This window comes from Eumetopias jubatus, unplaced genomic scaffold, assembly GCF_037043125.1.
Source record: "Eumetopias jubatus isolate StellerSeaLion01/CBP00866 unplaced genomic scaffold, mEumJub1_p1.0 scaffold_1, whole genome shotgun sequence".
NCBI lineage: Eukaryota > Metazoa > Chordata > Mammalia > Carnivora > Otariidae > Eumetopias > Eumetopias jubatus.
Genome location: NW_028274807.1, coordinates 18,905,484 through 18,932,404, shown reverse-complemented (window position 1 = coordinate 18,932,404; position 26,921 = coordinate 18,905,484). Strand labels below are relative to the sequence as shown.

General features: G+C 40.4%; 1 protein-coding gene across 6 annotated transcripts in view; it reads right to left on the bottom strand.

Annotated features, from left to right (window-relative positions):
- The window catches only part of APP (amyloid beta precursor protein), a 262,737-nt gene that overhangs the window by 135,953 nt on the left and 99,863 nt on the right, over positions 1-26,921 (bottom strand). For all 6 annotated transcript variants that reach the window (XM_028115529.2, XM_028115501.2, XM_088024143.1 and 3 more), the window contains exons 4-5: positions 20,388-20,500; positions 18,292-18,485 (exon numbers count right to left, since the gene is read on the bottom strand). In XM_028115529.2, coding sequence (XP_027971330.1) covers positions 18,292-18,485; positions 20,388-20,500 — 307 coding nt within the window. The remainder of the gene's footprint in view (positions 1-18,291; positions 18,486-20,387; positions 20,501-26,921) is intronic.

Below are 26,921 nucleotides of genomic sequence, written 5' to 3'. Positions count from 1 at the left end.
ATGGTAGCTCTATTCTCAACTTTTTGAGGAACCTCCATACCGTTTTCCAGAGTGGTTGCACCAGCTTGCATTCCCACCAACAGTGTAGGAGGCTTCCCCTTTCTCCGCATCCCCTCCAACATCTGTCGTTTCCTGACTTATTAATTTTAGCCATTCTGACTGGTGGGAGGTGGTATCTCATTGAGGTTTTCATTTGGATTTCCCTGATGCCGAGCGATGTTGAGCACTTTTTCTTGTGTCTGTTGGCCATTTGGATGTCTTCTTTGGAAAAATGTCTGTTCATGTTTTCTGCCCATTTCTTGACTGGATTATTTGTTCTTTGGGTGTTAAGTTTGATAAGTTCTTTATAGATTTTGGATACTAGCCCTTTATCTGATATGTCATTTGCAAATATTTTCTCCCATTCTGTCGGCTGTCTTTTGGTTTTGTGGAATGTTTCTTTTGCTGTGCAAAAGCTTTTTATCTTGATGAAATCCCAATAGTTCATTTTTGCCCTTGCTTCCCTTGCCTTTGGCGATGTTTCTAGGAAGAAGTTGCTGCAGCTGAGGTCGAAGAGGTTGCTACCTGTGTTCTCCTTTAGGATTTTGATGGACTCCTGTCTCACATTTAGGTCTTTCAACCATTTGGAGTCTATTTTTGTGTGTGGTGTAAGGAAATGGTCCAGTTTCATTCTTCTGCATGTGGCTGTCCAATTTTCCCAACACCATTTGTTGAAGTGACTGTCTTTATTCCATTGGACATTCTTTCCTGCTTTGTCAAAGATTAGTGGACCATAGAGTTGAGGGGCCATTTCTGGGCTCTCTATTCTGTTTCATTGATCGATGTGTCTGTTTTTGTGCCAGTACCATACTGTCTTGATGATGACAGCTTTGTAATAGAGCTGGAAGTCCGGAATTGGGATGCCGCCAGCTTTGCTTTTCTTTTTCAATATTCCTCTGGCTATTCGGGGTCTCTTCTGATTCCATACAAATTTTAGGATTATTTGTTCCATTTCGTTGAAAAAAGTGGATGGTATTTTGATGGGGATTGCACTGAATGTGTAGATTGCTCTAGGTAGCACTGACATCTTCACAATGTTTATTCTTCCAATCCATGAGCATGGAACGTTTTTCCATTTCTTTTTTTTTTTTAAAGATTTTATTTATTTATTTGAGAGAGAGAATGAGAGATAGAGAGCACGAGAGGGAAGAGGGTCAGAGGGAGAAGCAGACTCACTGCTGAGCAGGGAGTCCGATGTGGGACTCAATCCCGGGACTCCAGGATCATGACCTGAGCCGAAGGCAGTTGCTTAACCAACTGAGCCACCCAGGCACCCCACGTTCTTCCATTTCTTTGTGTCTTCTTCAATTTCTTTCATGAGTATTTTATACTTTTCTAAGTACAGATCCTTTGCCTCTTTGGTTAGATTTACTCCTAGGTATCTTATGGTTTTGGGTGCAATTGTAAATGGGATCGACTCCTTGATTTGTCTCTCTTCTGTCTTGTTGTTGGTGTATAGGAATGCCACTGATTTCTGTGCATTGATTTTATATCCTGCTACTTTACTGAATTCCTGTATGAGTTCTAGCAGTTTTGGGGTGGAGTCTTTTGGGTTTTCCACATACAGTATCATATCATCTGCAAACAGTGAGAGTTTTACTTCTTCTTTGCCGATCTGGATGCCTTTGATTTCTTTTTGTTGTCTGATTGCTGTGGCTAGGACTTCTAATACTATGTTGAATAGCAGTGGTGATAGTGGACATCCCTGCCGCATTCCTGACCTCAGGGGGAAAGCTCTCAGTTTTTCCCCATTGAGAATGCTATTTGCTGTAGGTTTTTCATAGATGGCTTTTATGATATTAAGGTATGTACCCTCTATCCCTATACTCTGAAGAGTTTTGATCAAGAAAGGATGTTGTACTTTGTCAAATGCTTTTTCTGCATCTATTGAGGGGATCATATGATTCTTTGTTCTTTCTTTTGTTAATGTATTGTATCACGTTGATTGATTTGTGGATGTTGAACCATCCTTGCCGCCCAGGGATAAATCCCGCTTGGTCGTGGTGAATAATCCTTTTAAAGTACTGTTGGATCCTATTGGCTAGTATTTTGGTGAGAATTTTTGCATCCATGTTCATCAAGGATATTGGTCTGTAATTCTCCTTTTTGATGGGGTCTCTGTCTGGCTTGGGGATCAAGGTAATGGTGGCCTCATAAAACGAGTTTGGAAGTTTTCCTTCCATTTCTATTTTTTGGAACAGTTTCAGAAGAATAGGTATTAATTCTTCTTTAAATGTTTGGTAGAATTCCCCTGGGAAGCCATCTGGCCATGGGCTTTTGTTTGTTGGGAGATTTTTGATGACTGCTTCAATTTCCTTAGTGGTTATAGGTCTGTTCAGGTTTTCTATTTCTTCCTGGTTCAGTTTTGGTAGTTGATACATCTCTAGGAATGCATCCATTTCTTCCAGGTTACCTAATTTGCTGGCATAGAGTTGTTCATAATATGTCCTTAAAATTGTTTGTATTTCTTTGGTGTTGGTTGTGATCTCTCCTCTTTCATTCATGATTCTGTTGATTTGGGTCATTTCTCTTTTCTTTTTGATAAGTCTGGCCAGGGGTTTATTAATCTTGTTAATTCTTTCAAAGAACCAGCTCCTAGTTTCGCTGATCTGTTCTACTGTTCTTTTGGTTTCTAGTTCATTGCTTTCTGCTTTGATCTTTATTATTTCTCTTCTCCTGCTAGGCTTAGGCTTTATTTGCTGTTTTTTCTCCAACTCCTTTAGGTGTAGGGTTAGGTTGTGTATTTGAGACCTTTCTTGTTTCTTGAGAAAGGCTTGTATTGCTATATACTTTGCTCTTAGGACTGCCTTTGCTGCACGCCAAAGATTTTGAACAGTTGTGTTTTCATTTTCATTGGTTTCCATGAATTTTTTAAAAATTCTTCTTTAATTTCCTGGTTGACCCATTCATTCTTTAGTTGGATGCTTTTTAGCCTCCATGTATTTGAGTTCTTTCTGACTTTGCTCTTGTGACTGAGTTCTAGTTTCAAAGCATTGTGGTCTGAAAATATGCAGAGAATGATCCCAATCTTTTGGTACTGGTTGAGACCTGATTTGTGACCTAGGATGTGATCTCTTCTGGAGAATGTTCCATGGGCACTAGAGAAGAATGTGTATTCCGTTGCTTTGGGATGGAGTGTTCTGAAAATGTCTGTGAAGTCCATTTGGTCCAGTGTGTCATTTAAAGTCTTTATTTCCTTGTTGATCTTTTGCTTAGATGATCTGTCCATTTCAGTCAGGGGGGTGTTAAAGTCCCCCACTATTATTGTATTGTTGTCAATGTGTTTCTTTGCTTTTGTTATTAATTGCCTTATATAATTGGCTGCTCCCATGTTAAGGGCATAGATATTTACAATTGTTAGATCTTCTTGTTGGATAGACCCTTTAAGTAGGATATAGTGTCCTTCCTCATCTCTTATTACAGTCTTTGGTTTAAAATCTAATTTGTCTGACATAAGGATTGCCACCCCAGCTTTCTTTTGGTGTCCATTAGCATGGTAAATGGTTTTCCACCCGCCCGCTTTCAATCTGGGGGTGTCTTTGGGTCTAAAATGAGTCTCTTGCAGACAGCATATCGATGGGTCTTGTTTTTTAATCCAATCTGATAGCCCATGTCTTTTGATTGGGGCATTTAGCCCATTTACACTCAGGGTAACTATTGAAAGATATGAATTTAGTGCCATTGTATTGCCTGTAAGGTGACTGTTACTCTATATTGTCTGTGTTCCTTTCTGGTCTATGCTGCTTTTAGGCTCTCTCTTTGCTTAGACGACCCCTTTCAATATTTCTTGTAGGGCTGCTTTCGTCTTTGCAAATTCCTTTAGTTCTTGTTTGTCCTGGAAGCTTTTTATCTCTCCTTCTGTTTTCAATGACAGCCTAGCTAGATATAGTATTCTTGGCTGCCTATTTTTCTCGTTTAGTGCTCTGAACATATCATGCCAGTCCTTTCTGGCCTGCCAGGTCTCTGTGGATAGGTCAGTTGCCAATCTAATGTTTCTACCATTATAGGTTACATATCTCTTCTCCCGAGTTACTGTCAGGATTTTCTCTTTGTCTCTGAGACTCATAAGTTTTACTATTAGATGTTGGGGTGTTGACCTATTTTTATTGATTTTGAGGGGGTTCTCTGTGCCTCCTGGATTTTGATGCCTGTTTCCTTCCCCACATTAGGGTAGTTCTCTGTTATAATTTGCTCCAATATACCTTCTGCCCTCTCTCTCTTTCTTCTTCTTCTGGGATCCCAATTATTCTAATGCTGTTTCGTCTTACGGTTATCGCTTATCTCTCGAATTCTGCCCTCGTGATCCAGTAGTTGTTTATGTGTCTTTTTCTCAGCTTCTTTATTTTCCATCATTTGGTCTTCTATATCACTGATTCTCTCTTCTGCCTCATTTATCCTAGCAGTTAGTGCCCCCATTTTTGATTGCACCTCATTAATAGCCTTTTTGATTTCGACTTGGTTAGATTTGAGTTCTTTTATTTCTCCAGAAAGGGTTTCTCTAATAACCTCCATGCTTTTTTCAAGCCCAGCTAGTACCTTTAAAATCATGATTCTGAACTCTAGGTCCGACATCTTACTAATGTCCGTATTGAGTAGGTCCCTGGCAGACAGTACTACCTCTTGTTCTTTTTGTTGAGGTGATTTTTTCCGTCTTGTCATTTTGTCCAGAGGAGGACAGATGAATGAGAGAAGAAAATGCTAACAGGGTAACAATGTCCCCAGAAAATATGCTCTAAACAAATCAGAAAAGACCTGAAACCAGAGGAAAAGAAAGGGAAAGAAAGAAAAAAGAAAGAGAAAAAAAAAAGAAAAAGAAAAAGATAAAAACAAACAAAAACAGAACAAAACAAAACAAAAAAAACAGAATATGATCAAATATGATCAGCCTGGTGCATAGATCAGTGCTACACACTGGATTTTCGGTGTATTTTGGTCTGTTAGAAGAAAATGGCTCCCAAAATTTTAAAGAAAGAAAGACTTATATATGTACAAAATAAGGGTTGTATGATGAAGGGATGGAATATGACTGTAAACATGAAAATTATAAAAAATTTTATAAAAGGAATTGATAAGAAGTTGAAGAAGAAAGAGGATAAAAAAAAAAGAAAGAAAGAAAAAAAAGGGGGGGAGAGAATGTGATCAGGCAGGAGACTAGAACAAAGCCATACACTAGAGATTTAGGGTATATTTTGATCTGTTAGAAGGAACTGTATCTCAATATTTTAAGGAGAGAACAACTTATATATGCCAAAAATAAGGGTAACTACTATGAAGGGATAGAATATGACTCTAAAAATGAAAAATAAAAATGTTTTTTAAAAAAAGGGATTGATAAGGATAAGATGTTGGTTGAAAAAGGGAAAAAAATTAAAAAAAAAGTTAAAAAAAATTAACTTTGAAGGACTAAAGAATCATGGTATAAAAACCATGAATTCTATGTGCAGTGTTCCCCTAGCACTGGAGTTCTGTGGTTCTCACTGATCGGTAAACTTGGGTCTTGGCTGGCCGTTCTTGCTGATCTTCTGGGGGAGGGGCTTATTGCCGTGGTACCCAAATGTCTTTGCCAGAGGCGGAATTGCCCCGCCCTTGTCGGTCAGGGCTAAGTAAGCTGCTCCCGTCTGCTCTCGGGAGCTTTTGTTCCAGTTTTGGAGGACGGGAGTGAAAATGGTGGCCTCCCAGTCTCTGCCCCGGAGGTGCCAAGAACCTGGGGCCCCGCTCCTCAGTGTGCCCCCAGAGAAAGGCAGTCAGTCACTCCCGTCTCCCTGGTCTCCCGCCACACTCCGTGCTCACCCGGCCTGTGACTGAGCATTTCTATCTCTGGCACCCGACCCCGTGTGGAGTCTCCAAACCCAGCTGATTCCTGCTGTGTGCTCCCGCGCCGCCCCTCCCAGGGGAGCAAGGGGAGTCTCCCCGGATCTGCCGCTTGTTGGGTCCCAGCTGGAGGAGCAGTGGCCCGACTGGGCTGTTTATGGCAACAGTTTATGGCAACCCTGAGCTGAGAGCCCACGCCTCAGCTCCGTCTCTGTAGCTGGCTTCCCTAATCTGATACCTGGGAGCTCTGCCACACTCAGGCACCCCCGTCTTCCTTTGACCCCGAGGGTCCTGAGACCATACTGTCCCGCGAGGGCTCCCCCCCTCATTTAGCCACTGGAGCGACGTCCCTCAGCGGAGCCGACTTCTAAAAGTTCCGATTTTGTGCTCCGCAGCTCTATCACTTGCCAGAAGCGGCCGATGGAGGCCCCCTCCCCTGCCGTCTATCCTCCCGAATATCACCTTGGATTCACTTCTCCGCACGTCCTACCTTCCAGAAAGTGGTCGCTTTTCTGTTCAGAGAGTTGCTGCTATTCTTTTCTTCGATCTCCTGTTGAGTTTGTAGGTGTTCAGAATGGTTTGATCCCTATCCAGCTGAATTCCTGAGACCAGACAAATTCCAGGTCTCCTACTCCTCTGCCATCTTCCTCCGCCCTCCTGAATTAATCACTTTTTTAAAGTTATGATTTACATGTGCTCTTTAGGTGGAATGGAAGAAATATACTGAATGAGATACGTACAGATTATTAATTACATTTCATTTATGTAGTATTAATGGAATATCTGCAAAAGGGTTCTGCTGAAGTTTACATCTGGAATACCTACACCATTTGCTTGGCAGAAGACAAAAAATACTGCAATCTCCAACTATAGATACCTTAGCACAGATCTATTCCTAACTTTGGAAAAGCCCCCCAAAAACTGACTAAATCATTCAACAAATAACGATAGACATTAAAGAGCTGCGAACGTTAAATGAGTTAACATTTGCAACGTATTCGGAAACAGTTTGCACACAGCAAGACATATACAATATCTACTACAATTAGTCTAGTCATGCATAGATGAAGGTATAAGAAGGCACTAAAAACTAGTCCATACCCTCATGAAACTGAGTCTAGAAGACCCTGAACGTTTGGAGGTAGGAGGCAAGGGCCATGTTATTCACATTAGTAAGAATCCAATAGTGGTGAATATGGAATGATAAAATAAATTCATTCGCTGTTGATACCTCACTGTAAATAGGCATAAACATTATCGAGATACCTTTTAAGTACTGTCAAAACATTCTTATCTCTTAATCCAGTAATCCAACTTTTGGAAATACACCTTCATGCAACTACTATATAATATGAGAAGAAATCTAGGCTCATTAAGGAATTCAAAAGCGTGGCTTCCGTAACATTTAAAAAAAAGAAAAAGTCTGATGGGGCACCTGGGTGGCTCAGTCGGTTAAGCGTACAACTCCTGATTTCAGCTCAGGTCATGATCCTCAGGGTCGTGAGATGGAGCCCCATGGTCAGCTCCATATTCTTGGGGGAGTCTGCTTAGGATTCTCTCTCTCCCTCTGCCCCTGCCCTATTCATGTTCTCTTTCTCTCTCTCTCTCAAAAAAAAAAAAAAAGCTTGACAATGGTCACATGGATGCACAAACTTTGAAGGAATAGATATGAAGATTATAAAAGTATTTTCTAAATATTAAAATCTTTAGAAATAAAAATGTGATATTTTAGCCACAACTAAATAAAAACATATCCATATGAACAAAAACAAACAGGAACACAAAATTTACAGTGAGGTCAAATTATAGGTGATTTCCCTAACTCAAAACCTTCTGAAAAGGTACGATACATGCAATGGAAAAATATTTTCATTGGAGATATGTCTCCCATGCCTCTAAATATATCGAGTATTTCCAAATCAATTTATCCCAGAAAATATGCTGAAATTTATTATAGTCAAAATGTAGAACAGTGATACTAATAAGAGGAAAAATATCTGACATAATGATTTGAATTAATGAAGTAACTGGGTACAAAGAGGAAGCCTTAATCATCCATTGTATTTGAGTGTATTTTTTTTTTTTTTTAAGATTTTATTTATTTGACAGAGAGAGAGACAGCCAGAGAGAGAACACAAGCAAGGGGAGCAGGAGAGGGAGAAGCAGGCTTCCCGTGGAGCAGGGAGCCCGATGCAGAGCTTGATCCCAGGACCCCAGGATCATGACCGGAGTCGAAGGAAGACACCCAAGCATCTGAGCCACCAGGCACCCCACGTATCGGAATGGATTTTGATGATGGTCTTTTAAGCTATGGATGCAGATGTCTGGAAGGTTTGTTTTCATCTCAAGCATTTCCATCAAGCACAAAAGCTGCACTCAAGACTCCCGGGATGTCTGCTTTTCTGTCCACAGGAGATCAGGGGTTTTAAAGCATAATTTCCCAGGCTTTCCAAGCCTGAAGAAACCTCTAAACCAGTTTCTCAACCTTGACTCTTTTGACATTTCTTTGTTGTGGGGCTGTCCTGTGTGTGGTAGGAGGCTTAGCAGTATCCCTGGTCCCTACCCACCAAATGCCAGGAGCACCCCCCGCCTCGTTGTGGCAATTCTAAATGTGAACAATTCCAAAGGTCCCTTGGGCAGCAAAATCACCCCCAGTTGAGAACCACCGTTCTAAACTGATGTTTATTTATTCATTTTTAAAATCACACAGTGCTTGCCAACAGCTAATGGATTGAGCTAGTCTCCTGAAATTTTTGTACTTCTGAAATTTCTGCCTGCTGATCTTTATTTTTAGTAAAGAGCTCCAATTTGACACCAAATAACAAAAAAATGCTTGCTTGGTTCAAATAGGAAAGCTGCCCTAAGAGTGGACATTTATTCAAAAGCTCAGAGAGAGAGGAATCTTACCTTCATTTGGAATCCCAATCTTGTTTCATTTTATTCTATTTTATTTCATTTTTTTTAAGATTTATTTATTTGACAGAGAAAGAGATAGCGAGAGAGGGAACACAAGCAGGAGGAGTGGGAGAGGGAGAAGCAGGCTTCCTGCCGAGCAGGGAGCCCGATGTGGCACTCGATCCCAGGACCTCGGGATCATGACCTGAGCCGAAGGCTGAGCCACCCAGGTGCCCTTTTATTTCATTTTTTGAAGCAATGAAAAGATATTCAAGTAGTAACTATACCAATGGTGCTAAGCAACTGTTATAAATATTCTGGAGGTACCAGCATTTTTTTTTCAGTATTTCTAGCTTAAAAATAGTTAAAGACTTCTGATGCAATTTCACTTTATTATTGCATATTCGGAATGTTATTTCTCGGTGGTTTTGTTTTAAAGCCCCATTAGTTTAACTCTGAGTTACCAACTATGCCTGTCTGTATTTGATGTGAACACCAATTCAATTTAACTCAAATATTTGTTGAGTCCCCAGTTTGTGGAAAAGTAGGCCAAATGTTTTAATGTGTAAAGTCACACAGGTTTCCTAAGAAATGTAAACCTGTGGTAAGTACCGTAGGCTATTAACCCTCAGTATACCAGCCGGGTCCACTAGACATAATCTTACCTTTTGAGTTTCGAGTCGTTCTTCTGAGGGTCGGTATTTCTGACTTTTACCCTTCTTTAGAGAGGTTTTATTTTTAAAGTATTGAATAAAGCTCACTTTATCTTATAATTACTTTTATCAGTCCACTGCAACTTCTTACATACCAAAGATTTTTTGCAACGCTTTCCTATTTTTAACATCCCCAGAATTATTTCACCATATTCATTAACTATTTCCAACTATGCTGAAGAAGACCAAATAATATGAAAATGAAAGGATGAGGAATTGCCTACGAGGATGAGGCAACAGGGAAATCCATCACAGGTTTATTCCTGTGTTCCCAAAATCCTACATCACCTTTCCAGAAAGGTATGGAAGAAGTCAGGAGACTTCCATCAAACACAACCGAAAATCACAAATGTTCATTTTCCACATTAGCAAATAGGAGAAAAGTGACAGGAGGTACCTCATAAATATTGAACAAATCAGACAATGAATGAAACTGATCATAGAAATAAGACCTCAGACCATGAGTCTTCAGATGACGATATCCTAGATGGATTTTCACAGGCCCAAGAACTGAAAAGTGAGCAATGTTAGAATTCTAAGAAAAAAAAGGAAAGCATTCTCATACACATTGTCATTTAACAGGAAGGATGACACCATTCACTGTTTTTGCTAAGGAGATGTGTGACAGTATTTTCTCCCCTTTTATGCTTGCAATAAATGTTATCATGTTTAGGCCACAAAATTTTTTGGATATAGTTTGGAGGTAGACAAATACCAAAGGCAGGAGTGCCTACAAAGATGATAAGAAGTAAAGAACCAATGTAGAAATGGAAAGAAAACAAACAAAAGAACCAAAAAAAAAAGGACTGATGATTCTAATGGGTGTTTGTAAGACCAAACTTAGAAATACCTTTTAATTATGGACAGAAAATGGCTCTCTCTCTTCAACAAATTATGAGCTCTCCAAGTTTTAAAAGTATTGATTTTTACAATCATCAAGTGAAAATGCAAGAAAAAAACCCAAGAAGTACAATAGGCTATAACCTAATAGAGATGTATTTTAAATCTGCAGTCGGTATTTATAAGATGAATACATTCCAGGTTCATGCACAGCAGGTGACTAGTTAACAGCTAGTTGCATTCAAAGAATACTGTCCATTTCAGAAATCTCTACCTTCAAAATCAGGAAAAGATGGAATTAAAATCTGCATTTACTACATTTAAATTTTATTCAAATTAAAATATTGACATTAATTCTTACTAAAATTTTCCAAATGAAGTTATTTTTCACTATTCCTTTATTCTTACTTTTGTAAAATAATTTAGACTATAAAAAATTATAATAATATAAAGGGTTCTCAGTACCCAGATAAGTCAGTGGTGCTGGGCTGGCTTTTTTTCTGAGGAGGGGAGGGGCAGAGGGCAAGGAAGAGAGAAAATCGTAAGCAGGTTCCGCACTCAGCAGCACAGACAGGAGGCTCAGAGCATCTCAGGACCCAAAATCAAGAGTTAGAACGCTTACTTGACAGAGCCACCCAGGCGCCCCTGGGCTGGCTTTTATGGTAAAGTGGGCAAGGCAGGCAGGAGTGATTCAGCTGACCGGGCTCACTTAGCACTGTAAGATATGGTATGTTCCCCGGTGTGCACACATGCGTGTACACAAACACATGGGCACGTGTGCACACATGCACATACACTGTTGAGGAAACCTTCATCAGCCAAAGAAAACTCTCCTGAGCTACAAAACACAGCTCAGAGAAGGGCAGAGTGAAAAGCAATCAGTCATTTGCATCTGAGTTAAGCGGCTTTTTTTTTTTTAATTAAAAAGAAAAAAAAAATCTCATTATCTAAGAAGACACATTAGGTTACCTCTCATTACAGTCTCACCAACGTTTGCAACCCTGAAAACAAGAAACTATGTTACCTCAGGTTCCGTTTTGTGGGGGGGAAAAAACCGTGAGGACCGACTCCTGAGAGGAAAAGTGCTATTATAAAAGAATGAGAGGATCTTCCCTTATGTTATTTGCTGTACAAATTCAACAAGCCCTGTGGATGATACGATTTTTCAGGTAGATTCTACAGTTCCAGGTGGGAGAAAACTGGCCCCCCAGAACTGCACTCCCAAGGCCTGACTGCATACATTAGTCTCCTAATGAATTTTCCCATAGAAAAATCCTTACCCGTGATGACTGGAATCTGTACACTTTTAAATAAGCAAGCTACATTACTGATCCCTTAAATAGGTATTTTGAGGTGGTCTGAGAACTTAATCACTGTAACACTGGAGAAATAAATACTGAGGTAATTTACAAAAGGACTTGCGAACAATTACTGATCTGTCCACATTCAGTCTCTTGAAAGACTTACCTCTTTTTCAAGAAGGTCATAAAACCCAGCTCATCCCACAAAGCATGTCTTCCTAAACGCCGCATTAGCAACAGGAACACACTCACGTCCTACCCAAAACAAATCTCATTAACTACCAATCAACAAAAGTGTATTAAACTGTGGATCAAATCTTGTTTCTGGGAAGATCAGGGTGAGGCTTCATTTTCTCCTCTTCAAGAACCGTCATACGGTGTACCCCCCGAGGATGTGTTAAGTAAGATGGGTTCAATTCCTGTTCTGACTCTGCATTTCAAGTGTCACAAGGAGGGCTAGCTCCTGGAACAAGGAAGTGCCAGTTGGAAGGAGCCCAGTTTGTTTGCAGGTAGGTGATAAAATACCTCTTCCTTCGTCTGCCTGCTTCGCCTGCTGAGTAGGCATACATGCCTGCAGGGCTAACAGAAAAACACTGAACAATGAAGTGCTACAAGGACCAGATATCCTAATTATAGGAAATTCAAAACAATTCTTTGGCATTTTAAAAATGTGGGAGAGTTACAAAAGAAATAAAAAATTTAAGAGTTCAATCATAGAATATATCACTGGGCTATCTATAAAAACCATTGTCTTAATGGAAAATCAAGGGTGATTAAAAATTTGAAGGATCTGGAGCTATGATGTCCTGTACAGTGGCCACCAGCCACGTGGGACTTTGGAGCACTTGGAATCAGAACGAGAGAGGCTGTACATAAAAATGACGTGCTAAATTGAAAAGACCTCGTGTGAAAGAGACAAAAAAATAATGCAAAAAATCTCATTAAGAACCTTTCCATATTGTTTACAGGTTGAAGTGATAGTACTGAATATATGGGATTAAATAAAATGTTATTAAAATTGATTCCCCGGCTTCTTCGCGCTATTTTAAAAGTGGCTATTAGAAAGTATAAACGGGGGGAGCCTGGGTGGCTCAGTCATTAAGCATCTGCCTTCGGCTCAGGTCAAGATCGCAGCGTCCCGGGATCGAGCTCCGCATCGGGCTCCCTGCTCCACGGGAAGCCTGCTTCTCCCTCTCCCACTCCCCCTGCTTGTGTTCCCTCTCTCACTGTCTCTCTCTCTGTCAAATAAATCAAATCTTAAAAAAAAAAAAAAAAAAAGTATAAACGGGGGCATCTGGCTGGCTCAGTCAGTGGAACGTGCGACTCTTGATCTCAGGGTTGTGAGTTCAAGCCCCACATTGGGTCGTAGAGATTATAAATGAATAAACTTAAAAAAAAAAGTATAAACATGCATTATGTGGCTCACATTGTATTTCCATAGGAAACATCTCAGCTAAAACACAAGAGAGGTTCTATAACATCTACTTATGGACCATGAAGTCCTTACCAAAAGCTATGAAAAAACTTTTTTAAATAAATAATTGAATTTGGCTAATATTTCTCAAAGACCAGTGTGTAAGACATTTTTGGTACATAAACTGTAGTTTGGCTTCTGTCAGATAAAAAGAGAAATAACTACAATTAATTGGGAGAAAAGTCAACATAAATAAAATAATACAAAGCAAGGGTAGGACAGTGAAGCCAACTATTTCAAGGGATAATCAGAGAAGACTTGTAAAGGAGATATCTTTTTGGGTGAATGTTAAAAAATACACAGGATTTTACAGGTCATGATAAGAGGTAGCACTTTAGAACTTACAAGCAGCTTTGTGGTAGATTAACACCATCTGATGACAAAGGAAATGCATTTTGAGAAGGGGCACAAAGGTGGAAACAACAGCCCAAAGAAAAGGCCGAGGGTATAGGGATATCAGGAGACAAGGGGAGGCCCGTGCACAATGCTGAACGCAGGCTGGGGCCAAGTAATGAGCTCTGGACGGCCTGCAAGGGAATTTTAACTTGGCTACAGGCTGCAGGACGCATCAACGATTTCCTACCAAGCATCAATAGGATCAGAAATGCAAAATAGGATCGTGACTAAGGCATGGAGAAATTATCTGGGAAGAGAGTGAAGAGCCTTGTGGTTCAGGTAGAATAAACGCCAAGTAATGAGAAGAGAAGTCAAGGTATGATGTGTCCAGTAAGAAAAAAAAAGCACGAGGGTAACAGGAAGAAGCGAGGCACTGATGCAGGAAGGAGTAATCGGAGGAGTTAAGTGCTGTAGCAGGTAAACGACCATCTGAACTGCATGGAACAAACAGCACTCCTCTGTGCGCAGAGGTGAAGGAGCAAAGGATAAAGGAGACCGAAAATAAAAGAATGGATAGGTGAATGGCATACAAGCATCTGAAGAGATGCTCCACATCCTATGTCATCAGGGAAATGCAAAGTAAAACAAAGAGATACCACTACACACCTACTAGAATGGCCCAGATCCAGGACACTGATGACACCAAGTGCTGGTGACGAAGTGGACAACAGAAGCTGTCACTCACTGCTGGTGGGAATGCAAACTAGTACAGCCACTTTGGAAGGCAGTTTGCCAGTTTGGTACAAAACTGAACATACTCTGGGGCACCTGGGTGGCTCAGTCGATTGAGCATCTGATTCTTGACTTTGGCTCAGGTCATGATCTCGGGGTCGTGAGAGGGAGCCCCGAGTCAGACTCCGTGCTGAGTGTGGATCCTGCTTAAGATGCTCTCTCTTGGGGCACCTGGGTGGCTCAGATGGTTGAGCATCTGCCTTCGGCTCAGGTCGTGATCTCCAGGGTCCTGGGATCGAGTCCCGTGTTGGGCTCCCAGCTCAGTGGGGAGTCTGCTTCTCCCTCTCCCTCTGCCTCTCCCCCTGCTTGTGCTCTCTCTCTCTCACTCTCTCAAATGAATAAATAAAAAAATCTTAAAAAAAAAAAAGATGCTCTCTCCCTCTCCCTGCCCCCACTCGTGTACTTGCTGTCTCTCTCAAAAAGAAAAAAAATCCTTAAAAACAACAACAATAATAACAACAAAAAAACCCTAAATATACTCTTACTACACAATCCAGCACTTGGGCTCCTTGGTATTTACCCAAAGGAGCAAAAAACATAGGTTCACACAAAAGCCTGCACATGGATGTTTACAGCAGCTTTATTCACATTGCCCAAACCTGGATGTAAGCAAGCTGTTCTTTAGGAGGTGAATTGATAAACAAACTGTACACATCCAGACAATGGACTATTACTGAGCACTAAAAAGAAACAGGCTATAAGCCACGAAAAGACACGAAGGAAACTTAAATGCATATTACTAAGTGAAAGAACCTCACCTGAAAAAGCCTACATACTGTATGATTCCAACTATTTGACATTCTAGGGAAAGTAAAACTATGAATACAATCAATAGAAAGATCAGTGGTTGCCAGGGCTGAGACGGGGCCGGGGGGAGGGAGGGGATGAACAGGTGGAGCACAAAGGATTTTTAGTGAAAATACTCTGTATGATACCATAATCATAGACCCACGTCATTATGCATCTGTCCTAACCCACAGAATATACAAGACCAAGAGTGAGCTGAGCCCTAACTGTAAAGTAGGGATTTGGGATGATAATGCGTCAGCTGTAACACATGTTCCGCTCTGGTGGGAGCCGCTGATGTTGGGGGAGGCTACGCATGTGAGGATGGGGATGATGGGAGCTCTCTACCTTCTGCTCAATTTTGCTGTAAACCTAAAACTACTTTAAAAAAAAAAAGTATTGAATAAATATTTTTTTAAAAATCCAAGAAAGGGAGTGAAGGTAATCAAGTGGTATTCAGATAGAACATAATTATAACAGGTAAAATGGGAAACAAAGAAATGGAAGAAGGTACAGACGGATGTTGAGGTAGAGAGAATTTGTTAATCTACTCAACAAACACGTATGAGCACCTAACTAACTCCCAGGTACCGTGATGTAGCAATTCATGACAAAGGACTGTGAAGGGGTCATCTGTGGAGCATGGATAATGTGAATAAAGCTGCTGTAAACATCTGTGGAGAGTGGTGCTAGAAACCAAGGAGAATGAAGGTGGCTTGGATCAGCTGCTATGTGGAAGGTGACAGGTCAACAAATCGCGGTAATTCGGCAAATCTACTAACACGAAGATCCCAGCTGATGTTACAGCATGAATATGAAATGGAATTAACTAATAGGGCTATGCACATGATACATCAACCTTACAACACTCAAACAATTAAAAGGAGAAATTACTTTTTCCCAAATACAAAAGACTGGCAAAAATATGGTGAGAAAATGTGAAGGGTATCAATAAGTCTAGGATATTCAAATGAGTATGTAAAAATGGTTGTCCATGGGGTCTATCCAGGTTAGAAAGGACCCTCCCTCCCAGTCAAAAAAGAAAAAGAAAAAGAGTATGGTGGGGGGCACCTGGTGGTCCAGAGGGTTGAGCATCTGACCTGGTTTCGGCTCAGGTCATGATCTCAGGGTTGTGGGATCAAGCGCCACGCGCGGGGGGCAAGGGGCGTCTGCTTGAAGATTCTCTCCCTCTCCCTCTGCCCCTCCTCCCACTTGTGTGTGCAACCACTCTCTCTCAAATAAATAAATAAATCTTTTCTTAAAAACGTAGGTTTTATGAGATATTAAAAAATGTGTCAACTGGGAAAGAAAGAGGGCCTGGCAAAAGCCCATCATTCTCAGGATACAGTAAAAATACCCATTCTTAATTATAACAGTCCCTGCTATATGAATGATCACAAACGGTGGGTCACCAACCTTGATACAGGGTTATAAGTACACAGCTAACTCTAATTTTAACAGCAGTCATGGAGCTCTCTTGGTTTACTCACCATGATTTGGGTTGTTTATTAAGTACAGAGTCAATGCAATGATGGGAAATGAGCAAGTATCTAACAGACTATGACCAAAGAAAATGGTTGTCCAACTTTAAATTCCCTTTTTAACACTGGTTGCACTGCCATAACGTAGTAAGAGCCCTGATGACAAGAATTTTTTCAAGAACTTATTCTGAAACTTTTAAATCTAGATATGACTGAGGAAAAAATATGCAAAAACTATCATAAATGCCAGAAGAACTAGGCAATTCTCCAACGTTTACACAAAGCAGCAATTAAACCCAAACCAATGGACGTTTCTACACCTGGCTCATGGAATACAGGTGAGAGACCAGCCATGGCCCAGAACACAATCAATCCATCCCATGGAAAAAAGCTCAGATGCTTTCCCACTGGCAAAACCTGCTCTCCACTGAACTTTCAACTTTTATGGAGAGAAATACTGTGAAGCATACAGCTCACTTTCCCCTTATTTCTTCTCTCGTTCTTCGTAATTCACTTATTTGTTTGTTTAGCTTTATGTCCTGCTACACCGAATACAATTTTTCTAAATCTAGCAAAGAGGGAACACAAAAGAGCTTAACTAACAAAAAAGTTATGGTAAAATTGGACAATAGCCACCAAGGAGAAGCCTGACATTATTAACTGATAAGAAACAGCAAATTGGGGGGGGGGTGCCTGGGTGGCTCAACTGGTTAAACGTGTGACTCTTGGTTTCAGCTCAGGTCATGATCTCAGGGAGTCTACTTGAGATTCTCTCTCCCTCTCCCTCTGCCCCTCCCGCCCCAACTCCCTCTCTCTCAAAAAAATAAATGAATCTTTTAAAAAAAAAGAATATATATTTGTAAAATACACAATATATATTTGTAAAATGTAGTTGTTTTGTAAAATTATTTTTGAAAATTCTACAAAATACATTATAAAAAAATAACTGACTCTTACAGTCAGAAAACTTTATAGTAATAACCATAAGCCTTAACAATGCATACTTAATGTTCTTTTGGAAAACCTGTGACACCAGGAAACATTTGAAGAGGATCCTGGAGGAAAAGCAGAAGTGAGATCATCATCACCACTGGCGTGTGACAGAGCATGAAACTGAAGATGGAACCAGATGGTTTTTCTAACCCCCAAATTCTAGTTTTTCAATTTTATGATTTGAATATAGATGTTTGCTTTTAATAAAAAAAATAATTCTAGAAGTTATGGGATTAAGATCCCAAAGAAGAAGAGGTGAAAATATAATTCCAAACTATCATGAAACCAGAGATGGTTAACGAATTTTAAGCAAACACTTATGAATGCCTCTGACTTCATTCACAAAGGCAGAGATTATGATTAAAGGCCAAAAAACCCACAGAGACAAACAAAAAAGCCAAAACCAACCTTTCTTAACAAAAATTTCAGATTTCACTAATGACTAATAAAATAATCCGAAAATCTTGTTTAAAAAAAATTTCTAAATTATAGACCAAAACGGAAGTCCAGTCACTCACTCAGATTTCAATTCTCTATAGAACCACATCTTACACTATCAGTGGAATTTTGATCCCAACTTTGGAGATGAAAATAAAATATTTAAAAATAACTCAGTGATGGCTGATCAATTAGACTAAAATTACACAGCTGGCCATAACCATAACAGGAGTTCATGGTTAGATTTTTTTTTCCTCATAAAAGCAAACCCTTGACAGGAGTGGGCAGAGATCCTTTTAATGAGAAATGGAAAGACACATTTATAGAAGAAACAAAACTATATACTAGATGTTCTGGCATCTACGAGAGAGCAAACACAAAGGCTGCCTTACCTCCCATCTGCATAGTCTGTATCTGCTCCACCCCACCAGACATCCGAGTCATCCTCCTCTGCGTCGGCTGAGTCAACATTGTCGCTTTCCTCAGCCAGTGGGCAACATACGAATTCTACTCCTCGGAACTTGTCAATTCCACAAGGCAGCAACATGCCATACCCGTGCAAATTGGTGGTCTTCTCACTACACGTCTACAGAAGGTAAGGAGAAAACAGGGAGGGGGGGGTAGAGTAAGAAAATCCCAAATATAATCATCACCACAGAGACCCAATATATCAAGAACCAATTTCACAATGGAAAGGGCCATTTGCTGTTTTGAGTGGATTTACAAGTTTCTTTAGCACAGACTACTCTGGCACCCTTATTTTTTAACTGTAGAGACATGTTGTTATACTATCGAAATTAATAAAAACAACCGGAATGGAAAGTTTTTAGGAAAGAAGATATGGAAGAAGGCTGCAGTGTGAATGGATATCAGAGAACCAATGCTCTGTGGCATCATTAGTGCATCAGGTAGACATGATGGATCCATGTACAACCCCAGCTAACTTCCACCTCCACTATACATGGAAGTTTCTCTCATGTGGACGCATCTTACTCTAGAAATTCAAACTCTCTTGGCTCACTTCCAGAATAACAATCCTGGGAAGAAAAGAAATTATCCTCTGCTATGAATCAAAACTTAAGAGTCTAAATTAGAGATTTCTCCATCAACACCTTTTTGCTTTCCTGGGATTTGCTAAATTTGCACAAATCGAGATTAACATAAAGCTTTGAAGGCATCCACTGGTGACAGAGGGAAGACTAATAATTCAACACATATGGATAAACAATGAAAATATTACAGAGTGTATTTTGACCTCATAGGAATTAAAGTCATTTTTGTTTCTTAGTGAAAAAAAAATTTTTTTTAAACTCAAGAACAAATGAAAATGGAATTATCAGATGGGTAACCGAACTTCAAATTACCTGGTTTGCTTTCTTAAGATCCAAAAAGCTCTTAAATCTCCAAAACACATTTTTCTATAAAGAAAATTGTGTTTTACAGTAAATTGGAACAGTATATACTATTTTACAGAAGGCAAAATTAATGTTAATTCTCAAGTTGTGTTTTTTGCCTAACAACTTCAAAGCTATCGGAGCTGGATCAGGGTTTCTCACCCTCAGTACTATTGATTTTGGGTCAGATAACTCTTGGAAGAGAGATGGAGGCGAGGCTGTCCCGTTCACTGAGGAATGTTTAGTAGAATCTCTGACCTCTAGATCTCAAATGCCAGTAACATCACCCCCTCCAACTGTGACAACCAAAACTGTCTCCAGACACTGGCTCATGTGCCTGAGGAGGGTTGAGGGAACACAACTGACCCCATTTGAGAACCACTGAGATAGGCAAAGGAGCCTACTTCTAGGAGACTTATCTTCCACAAAATTATATACACTTAGTAGAAAAATTTCGCGATATATCAAAGGGATAAAGCGGTTTTGAAGATGACAGTAAGTCACATTTTATGCTAGTTGTTTTATGTTATTTATCCACTTTTGCCAAAAACAGGGGTCAACAAAGGTTAGGACTGGTGCCACAGATTCAACCACTATGGGAAAATGAAGGTGGTGGCATGGCGTGGTGAACACAAAATTGGATGGTGTATCCATTTAGATGGATTGGGGAACGCTGCGGCAGAACAGAAAGCCGCAGTCCAATACCAACAGTTTCTAACTTCCTGTTCTACCGCTGCATTCCCCAATAGATGATAGGAGAAAAGGTCAAATTACAAAACCTTGGTATACGACAAAAGAAAACAAGAGGTAAATAAAAAATAATTTGGGGAAAAAAGGTACATTTTAAGGTTTATGGGCAAGTATAAGATTACAGTGTCTAGTTTATGAAGCACATAAGGCACAGACACATAAAAAATCTAACTAAATCTGTTTTTGACTCATAAATTACTCGTGGAAAGTTTTTTCTTTTTCAAATAAGAAATATAACTTATTCCTCAATGTGGCCACGGCCTGAAAATATCTTCTAAAATGGCATGACACATGTCCCAAGGAAATCTTCACTTTAGAAGAGGAAAGAATGCATGAGCTGGTACCTCTTTGGCGACAGTGTGCCAGTGAAGGTGGGTTTCACACACATCCATCCTCTCCTGATGTAGGAATTTGCACTTGTCAGGAACAAGGAGGGCGTCACTTACAAACTCGCCAACTGCAAGAAAGGGAAAACGCTTCACGTCATTCCATCTGCGTCACAGGGCTCTTGTCCCTGGGTCCTTATCAAGGAAATAGGGGCTAAAATACTTCAGAAGGTATACAGCTTTTTGAATGACAAAGTAATCAATCCAAGAAAGGCTGGTACCATTCGAATGTTGAGTCCTATGTCCCGAGCTCAGTTCCTTGCCACATCAACCTTGATGGGTAAATACTTCCCACATGTGTTAAGTGAAATCTATCTGATTACTATGAAGCTCTGACTGCAAAGTTAATCATACAGAAAGCTGCCATTCAATTGCAACAAGGGCAAAAAATGCAGACTGACACTGCGAGGCAATCATTTGAGCGGAAACAATATAAATAATTGTCCATCCCTCCTTCTTGGACATTTCATCTGTTTGTAAGCTAATAGAAAATGTAGCATTTTTCTACTTCCTAAACAAACAAAATCTATGTATGTACACACGGTTACATATGTGACACACACACACACACACACACACACACAGTTTAATTCAATTAAATTATGAACACTGCTCCTTAGGTTTTTGTTGGATTTTTAAAGAAAATGTATATCATGCAAATTCTTTCTAGCATAACTGGTACTGCAGATAGAAAGATATTACATAAAGTCCTACAAGACCATTTACATTCTTATGAGGATAAAAGTTTGGATAATTACAGAATGTAAGCTATGAGCTTAATTTTTATTTGCTTTGTTCACTACAGTTACCCTAGCTTTTAGCATAGATTCTGCACATAGAAGGCAACAGATGTCCTGATGAATGAAGCTTCACATTAAATGCTGTTAAAGAGGAGCGCCTGGGTGGCTCAGTCGGTGAAGTGTCTGTCTTCCGCTCAGGTCATGGTCCCAGGGTCCTGGGATCGAGCCCCACGTCAGGTTCCCTGCTCCGCGGGGAGTCTGCTTCTCCCTCTCCCTCTGCCCCTCCTCCCACTTGAGCTCTTTCACTCACTCACTATCTCTCAAATAAGTAAAATCTTAAAAAATAAAATAAAATAAATGCTGTAATAGTGATGAAGACGGGGCTGAGCCTACAAAGTGAACATATCCGCTTAGGTACACCGGGAAAGAACTCAAAGTAGAAACGACATCACAGATGAATCTACAGGGATGAGGAGGGGTATGCCGTGTAGAAAATGAATGGAAGCTCCAAGATGTAAGGACAGCACCTATCTTAACACTCCACTCCTGATCCCTGGCCCAGTTCTGGCAAACATGACCATCCTGGATAGACGGATGGATGAATGGCTAAAGGCAGTTCGAAATGAGGGCACATCCTATGCAAAAGAGAGGAAAAAGAAAGCGTGAGGCATATTTGTAGAGGAGGCAAAAGTCCAACGTGGCTGGAACACCTGGTAAGTGCAGAAGTAAATGAGACTGGAGGAAATGCTGGACTCCTAACTGCAGGATCCAAAGTTCTAGATACCACTTTGGAGGCAACATAAGCCAAAAGATACCTGAAACAGGAATGACATGCTCAAGTTTGTTTTTCCGATAAACTCTCTAATCAAGTTTGCGTAGGGAGACCATTGAGTAGGGCGCTGCCGTCCTTCAGGCAAGACAGGCAAGAACAGATTTAAACCAACAACCCCAAATAAGGAGGGAATACGAGCTCTCCACACTCCAGCAAGGAACGATTTTTTTTTTTCTTTCACAGTAGGTTAACACCACATTTTCTGAAAAGGAGCATGAAGAGTGATGAAGACCTTGAGAGGGGGAAGGAAAAAACCCTTTTCTATTCCCGTTACAGAAAAGGGTTCTTTTAAACTTCGTGTCCATAAGGGCGTTTAAACTTGAGTCTGTTTCTAGCTCAAACACACAAGATATCTCATGATATTTAAGGACTTATTTTAATAAATAGTATTTAGATAAAAACCTAAGTGAATCATAGGGGATGAAGAGCCCTTCATCTTGTCATTCCTTAAATCTTTAAGACAATGTAGGATGCCCACAGCATGGTACTGTGAGTCACAGAGAATGCAGGAATTACGAGATGTGAGGCCCTCAAAAGACTGCGGATGCTGCTTGTGGGAAAGGAACCCACGAGTCCTAGAAGCCTATGCCATGGCGGTGGCTGGCGCCTCACAGGCAACACCGCACCTCAGCTCCACAACAGCTGTGCGACCGACCTCTTATAATATCAACTTATAAATATCAACCTCACTTCCCAGTGGAGAAATGCCTGCCAAGAAATGTGTCTAGGGCAACCTGCCCTCAGCAGATAATAACCTCGCCCCAGAGATGAACATTAAGATACACAGTTTAGGGAAAGAAAGACTAATGCAAGTGACATCCCATTTTTTCCCCTTTTACTTTGACACAGAATACAAGCAAACAAACCACAACCACCGAACTAAATCCCACATGAGATGGAGAATGGAAAATAAAAGTAATCTTACCCAAAGCCTATACACCTTCCCCAGGTGGACTCTTCATGGTTTCTCAGGACAGGCAATCAACTGCAGCTGGTTGCTGCAGTGGTGGGGGTGGGAGGGACGGGGCGGCTGGGTGATAAGACACTGGGGAGGGTACGTGCTATGGTGAGCGCTGTGAATTGTGTAAGACTGATGAATCACAGACCTGTACCCCTGAAACAAATAAATTGTTAAAAAAAAAAAGATAGTAGGAAGGGAAAAATGAAGGGGGGAAAATTGGAGGGGGAGAGGAACCATGAGAGACTATGGACTCTGAGAAACAAACTGAGGGTTCTAGAGGGGAGGGGGGTGGGGGGATGGGTTAGCCTGGTGATGGGTATTAAAGAGGGCACCTATTGAATGGAACACTGGGTGTTATCCGCAAACAATGAATCACGGAACACTACATCAAAACCTAATGATGTAATATATGGTGATTAATATAACATAATAAAATAAAATTTAAAAAACAAAAACAAACAAACAAACAAAAATAATACTTGATACCTCAGTGTCCTGATTTTCCAGGCCACACAAGAGGCCGGAAGTGATCAAAAGCTTGAAGATGCTGCTTCATTTACGGGCTTTGGTCAGTCAAATCATATTGCCGTATTTACAAATGTCCGGCACACTAACTGATTTTTTTTTTTTTTTTTTTTAGTTTACAATTATTGGAAAGATGAAATGGCTGGCCCAAGGCTATTAAATCAGTTCATGAGACAATCAGGAGCAGGTATCAGAGACTCTCAACCTTGACCTTGCAGCATAAACTGGCTAACAGCTGACAAACAACAGTGTGTCTGGTTTTACTTGCCTGGAGGCCAGGCTGCTGAAGACTAGATTTTACTGCAAAGCCAAAGTTGCCGAAAGATATTTGCCTTGGTAAAATCTCATGTTCCTCAAAAGGACATGTATTGCATTAATTTGTAAAAAGATATCAGAATTTTTTTTAATTTGCAAAAGGGCATTTCATGTAGCATTAGAAAGATGCTCTTAGGTTTCTAATAATGTCCATAGCCAAGAAATATATGCCCCCTGAATGAGACTGCCTTTTTTTTTTTTAAAGGATAAATACTGGTTATTTAATAAGCCCTCAGGACTAATGGCAAAATAGGAAACTCACTGTACTCTAACATTAAAATAAAATTTGGCAATAACTTTGTGGTTTTACAGCCCTGCTTAAATTACTTTCAAAATTGATGAAAAACACCAGAATGTTACACATCAGAAATTTTAAGCAATTAAACCACAAAAATCTGTTAATATTTTTTAATAAAGAATTAAAGAGTGGTAAAAATATAATGAATCTTTTCTCATAAACTAGTTTAGTTTAACATGGTTTATATTCTCTCCCCTTTAAATTCTAAAAGAATTATTCTTAAAAATCTATGATAAAATGAAGGGGGGGAAATCGGAAGGGGAGACGAACCATGAGAGACCTTGGACTCCGAGAAACAAAATGAGGGTTCTAGAGGGGAGGGTGGTGGGGGGATGGGTTAGCCCAGTAACGGGTACCGGGGAGGGCACGTTCTGCATGGAGCACTGGGTGTTATACGCAAACAATGAATCATGGAACACTACCTCAAAAACTAATGATGTAATTAATGTATGGTGATTAACACAATAAAAAAAATTTAAAAAAATCTATGATATAGGTGACATATGGGAATTCTCTGTACTCTCCACTCAGTGTTGCTGTGAATCTAAAATTGCTCTAGAAAATAGTTTTTTAATTAAAAACAAAAACCCTAACAGTATGTACCTGGCGTTTCCCTATAAAACTATGTATGCTTTTATTTTTAAAATAAACCTTCTGGTTTCTTTGGTCCGATCCTTCAGGTAAAACACACACAAACACACACACACGCACAACTTTTAACAGAATTCAGGTGAAAGATCAAAATGAATTAGGTACCATAACGAGAAATCCTGTTCCTGTTTATGCTGACCTGTGGGACATTTGGCACCATTTAATCCTAGTGGATAAATTCATCAATATATACTGTGCAAGTTTCTTGATAAGCATACTACCTGGTCTCTTATTTAAAAAAAAAAATCACAATTTGTATCACACACACACACACACTCCAATTGAAAGGAGATTTTCAAAGCTAATGAACAAGATCTGGGTTTGGCCAAAAAGTCTTGGCAAGATGAACAATGCTGTCCAGTTCAATTGGGACTCTGCAGGCCTTAATCCACTGGCTCTTTGGTGGTCTTTGAGAGGATTATGTAGCTCAAATTACCTCATTTTGCAGATGGGAGGCAAAGAACCCAGGTCAAGTGGCTTGCCCACAGAGCCAACTGGCAGTGGACACGGTCTAAAAATCTGGGTCTCTGGGTTCTCCATCCAAGAGTGGTAACTCAACTCACTGTCATTTAAACTCTGGTGGAAATTAGTTATTTGCCAAATTCCCTTTGGCTTTTACCAAAGGAGATTCACTTTTAGACTATAAAATGCTTAAATGTTATCATGTATAATGCAGTCTATTTGACAATAAAACTAGGTTTAAATTACCTAGCAAGCCATATAAAACAGCTGGGAACGCACTGCACAGCACAGAACAGGATGCATGATTAGCCATGGCTTAGAGACCTGATGGGGTGCTTTCTCTCACATGACAAGTCTGGTCCGGAGGCCGAGGCTGGTGCAGGTTTTCAATACCACCCTCACGGCCCAGGCTATTCCCATCTTTCTGTACTGCCGTCCTTAGCATGGTGGCTTTTGTCTTCATGTTCCGTGGTCAAAAATGGTCACAGTTGCATGCAGGAAACAGGAGGAACAGGCCAAAGCATGATGGTTTTCTGTTTGGGTTTTTTTTTTTTTTTTTTGCCCTCACACAACTTTGCTGTTTCCCACGCATGGGCTCCCTCCCTGTTTTCTACATCCTCTATGCCATGACTATGTCATCTGGCCGCGCTCAGCTGCAAGGGAATCCGTGAGAGTATTTTCAGCTGAGCACACTGTCACTGTGAACAACAACAACAAAAATCTGGGAGTCTTTTACAAAGGAAGAAGTGGAAATAAATATTAAGTAGGCAAGTAGCAGAGTCTCCAACATCATGGAATTAAAATACAGGAATGTAGTTTTCAATTTCTTTACACTGCCTTTTCAAAAGACAAATAATTCCAGGAAGAAGACAGAAGTGAATATGAAGTGCTACAACTAAAACCACCAAGTCTCTGAATTCATGGCCCAGGGAGAAATTCGGGGGAGGGGGGGTGTGCAGGTTGTCAGAGTAAAGAGCAAAATCGTGCACAGCTGAGACTGCTCAAGTGTTCAGAGTCAGAGTGGGATTGCACAGATTGATTAAAAGATTCCAGAGCCATACATAAGAACTTCAAGGTACAGAGATCTTACAATGAAAAAAAACAATCTTTCTATGAACTTGCGAAGACTAACGTGGTGTTGGTCAGAAATCACGGGGAACAAATGGTGGCAATGTCTGAGGTCTAGGGACTTCGGCCAAAGGGGTATCCTTCCTTCCTGATCCCTCAAGAGGTAAAGAGGATTCAGGAAAAGGGGATGAGAAGGGGGGTCGGGGTAAAAATGTCCCGGCAACGTTATCCCTGAGTAACGGCAAAGCGCGTTTCCTTCCTTGTGCTATACTCCACCAGGAGGGATGAGACATGGCCCGGATCTGGCTCTTGAGGTAAGATGTGGACAGTTACAGCAATTCCGGACCCTGTGCCTAGCACTCACTTAGCTGCTTAGGGGACATCATCTCACACCGGACTCGGAACCATGCACTGAGGTGATTGCAATGATCTCACTGCCTAAGGGCAGAAGGTGAGCCTGACGAGTTACAGAATCAGCCCAGGTCACATATGGAGTAAATGGTGGAGGTGGGAAAAAGAAGAGTTAACAGCCAGATGGCACTCAACTCCGTGCCTGCAACAAAGGTGCTCAAGTATTTACTTTTATTATTATTATTTTCTCCCAGTAGCCATTCATCAGCCACTACTGTTTCTCATATTA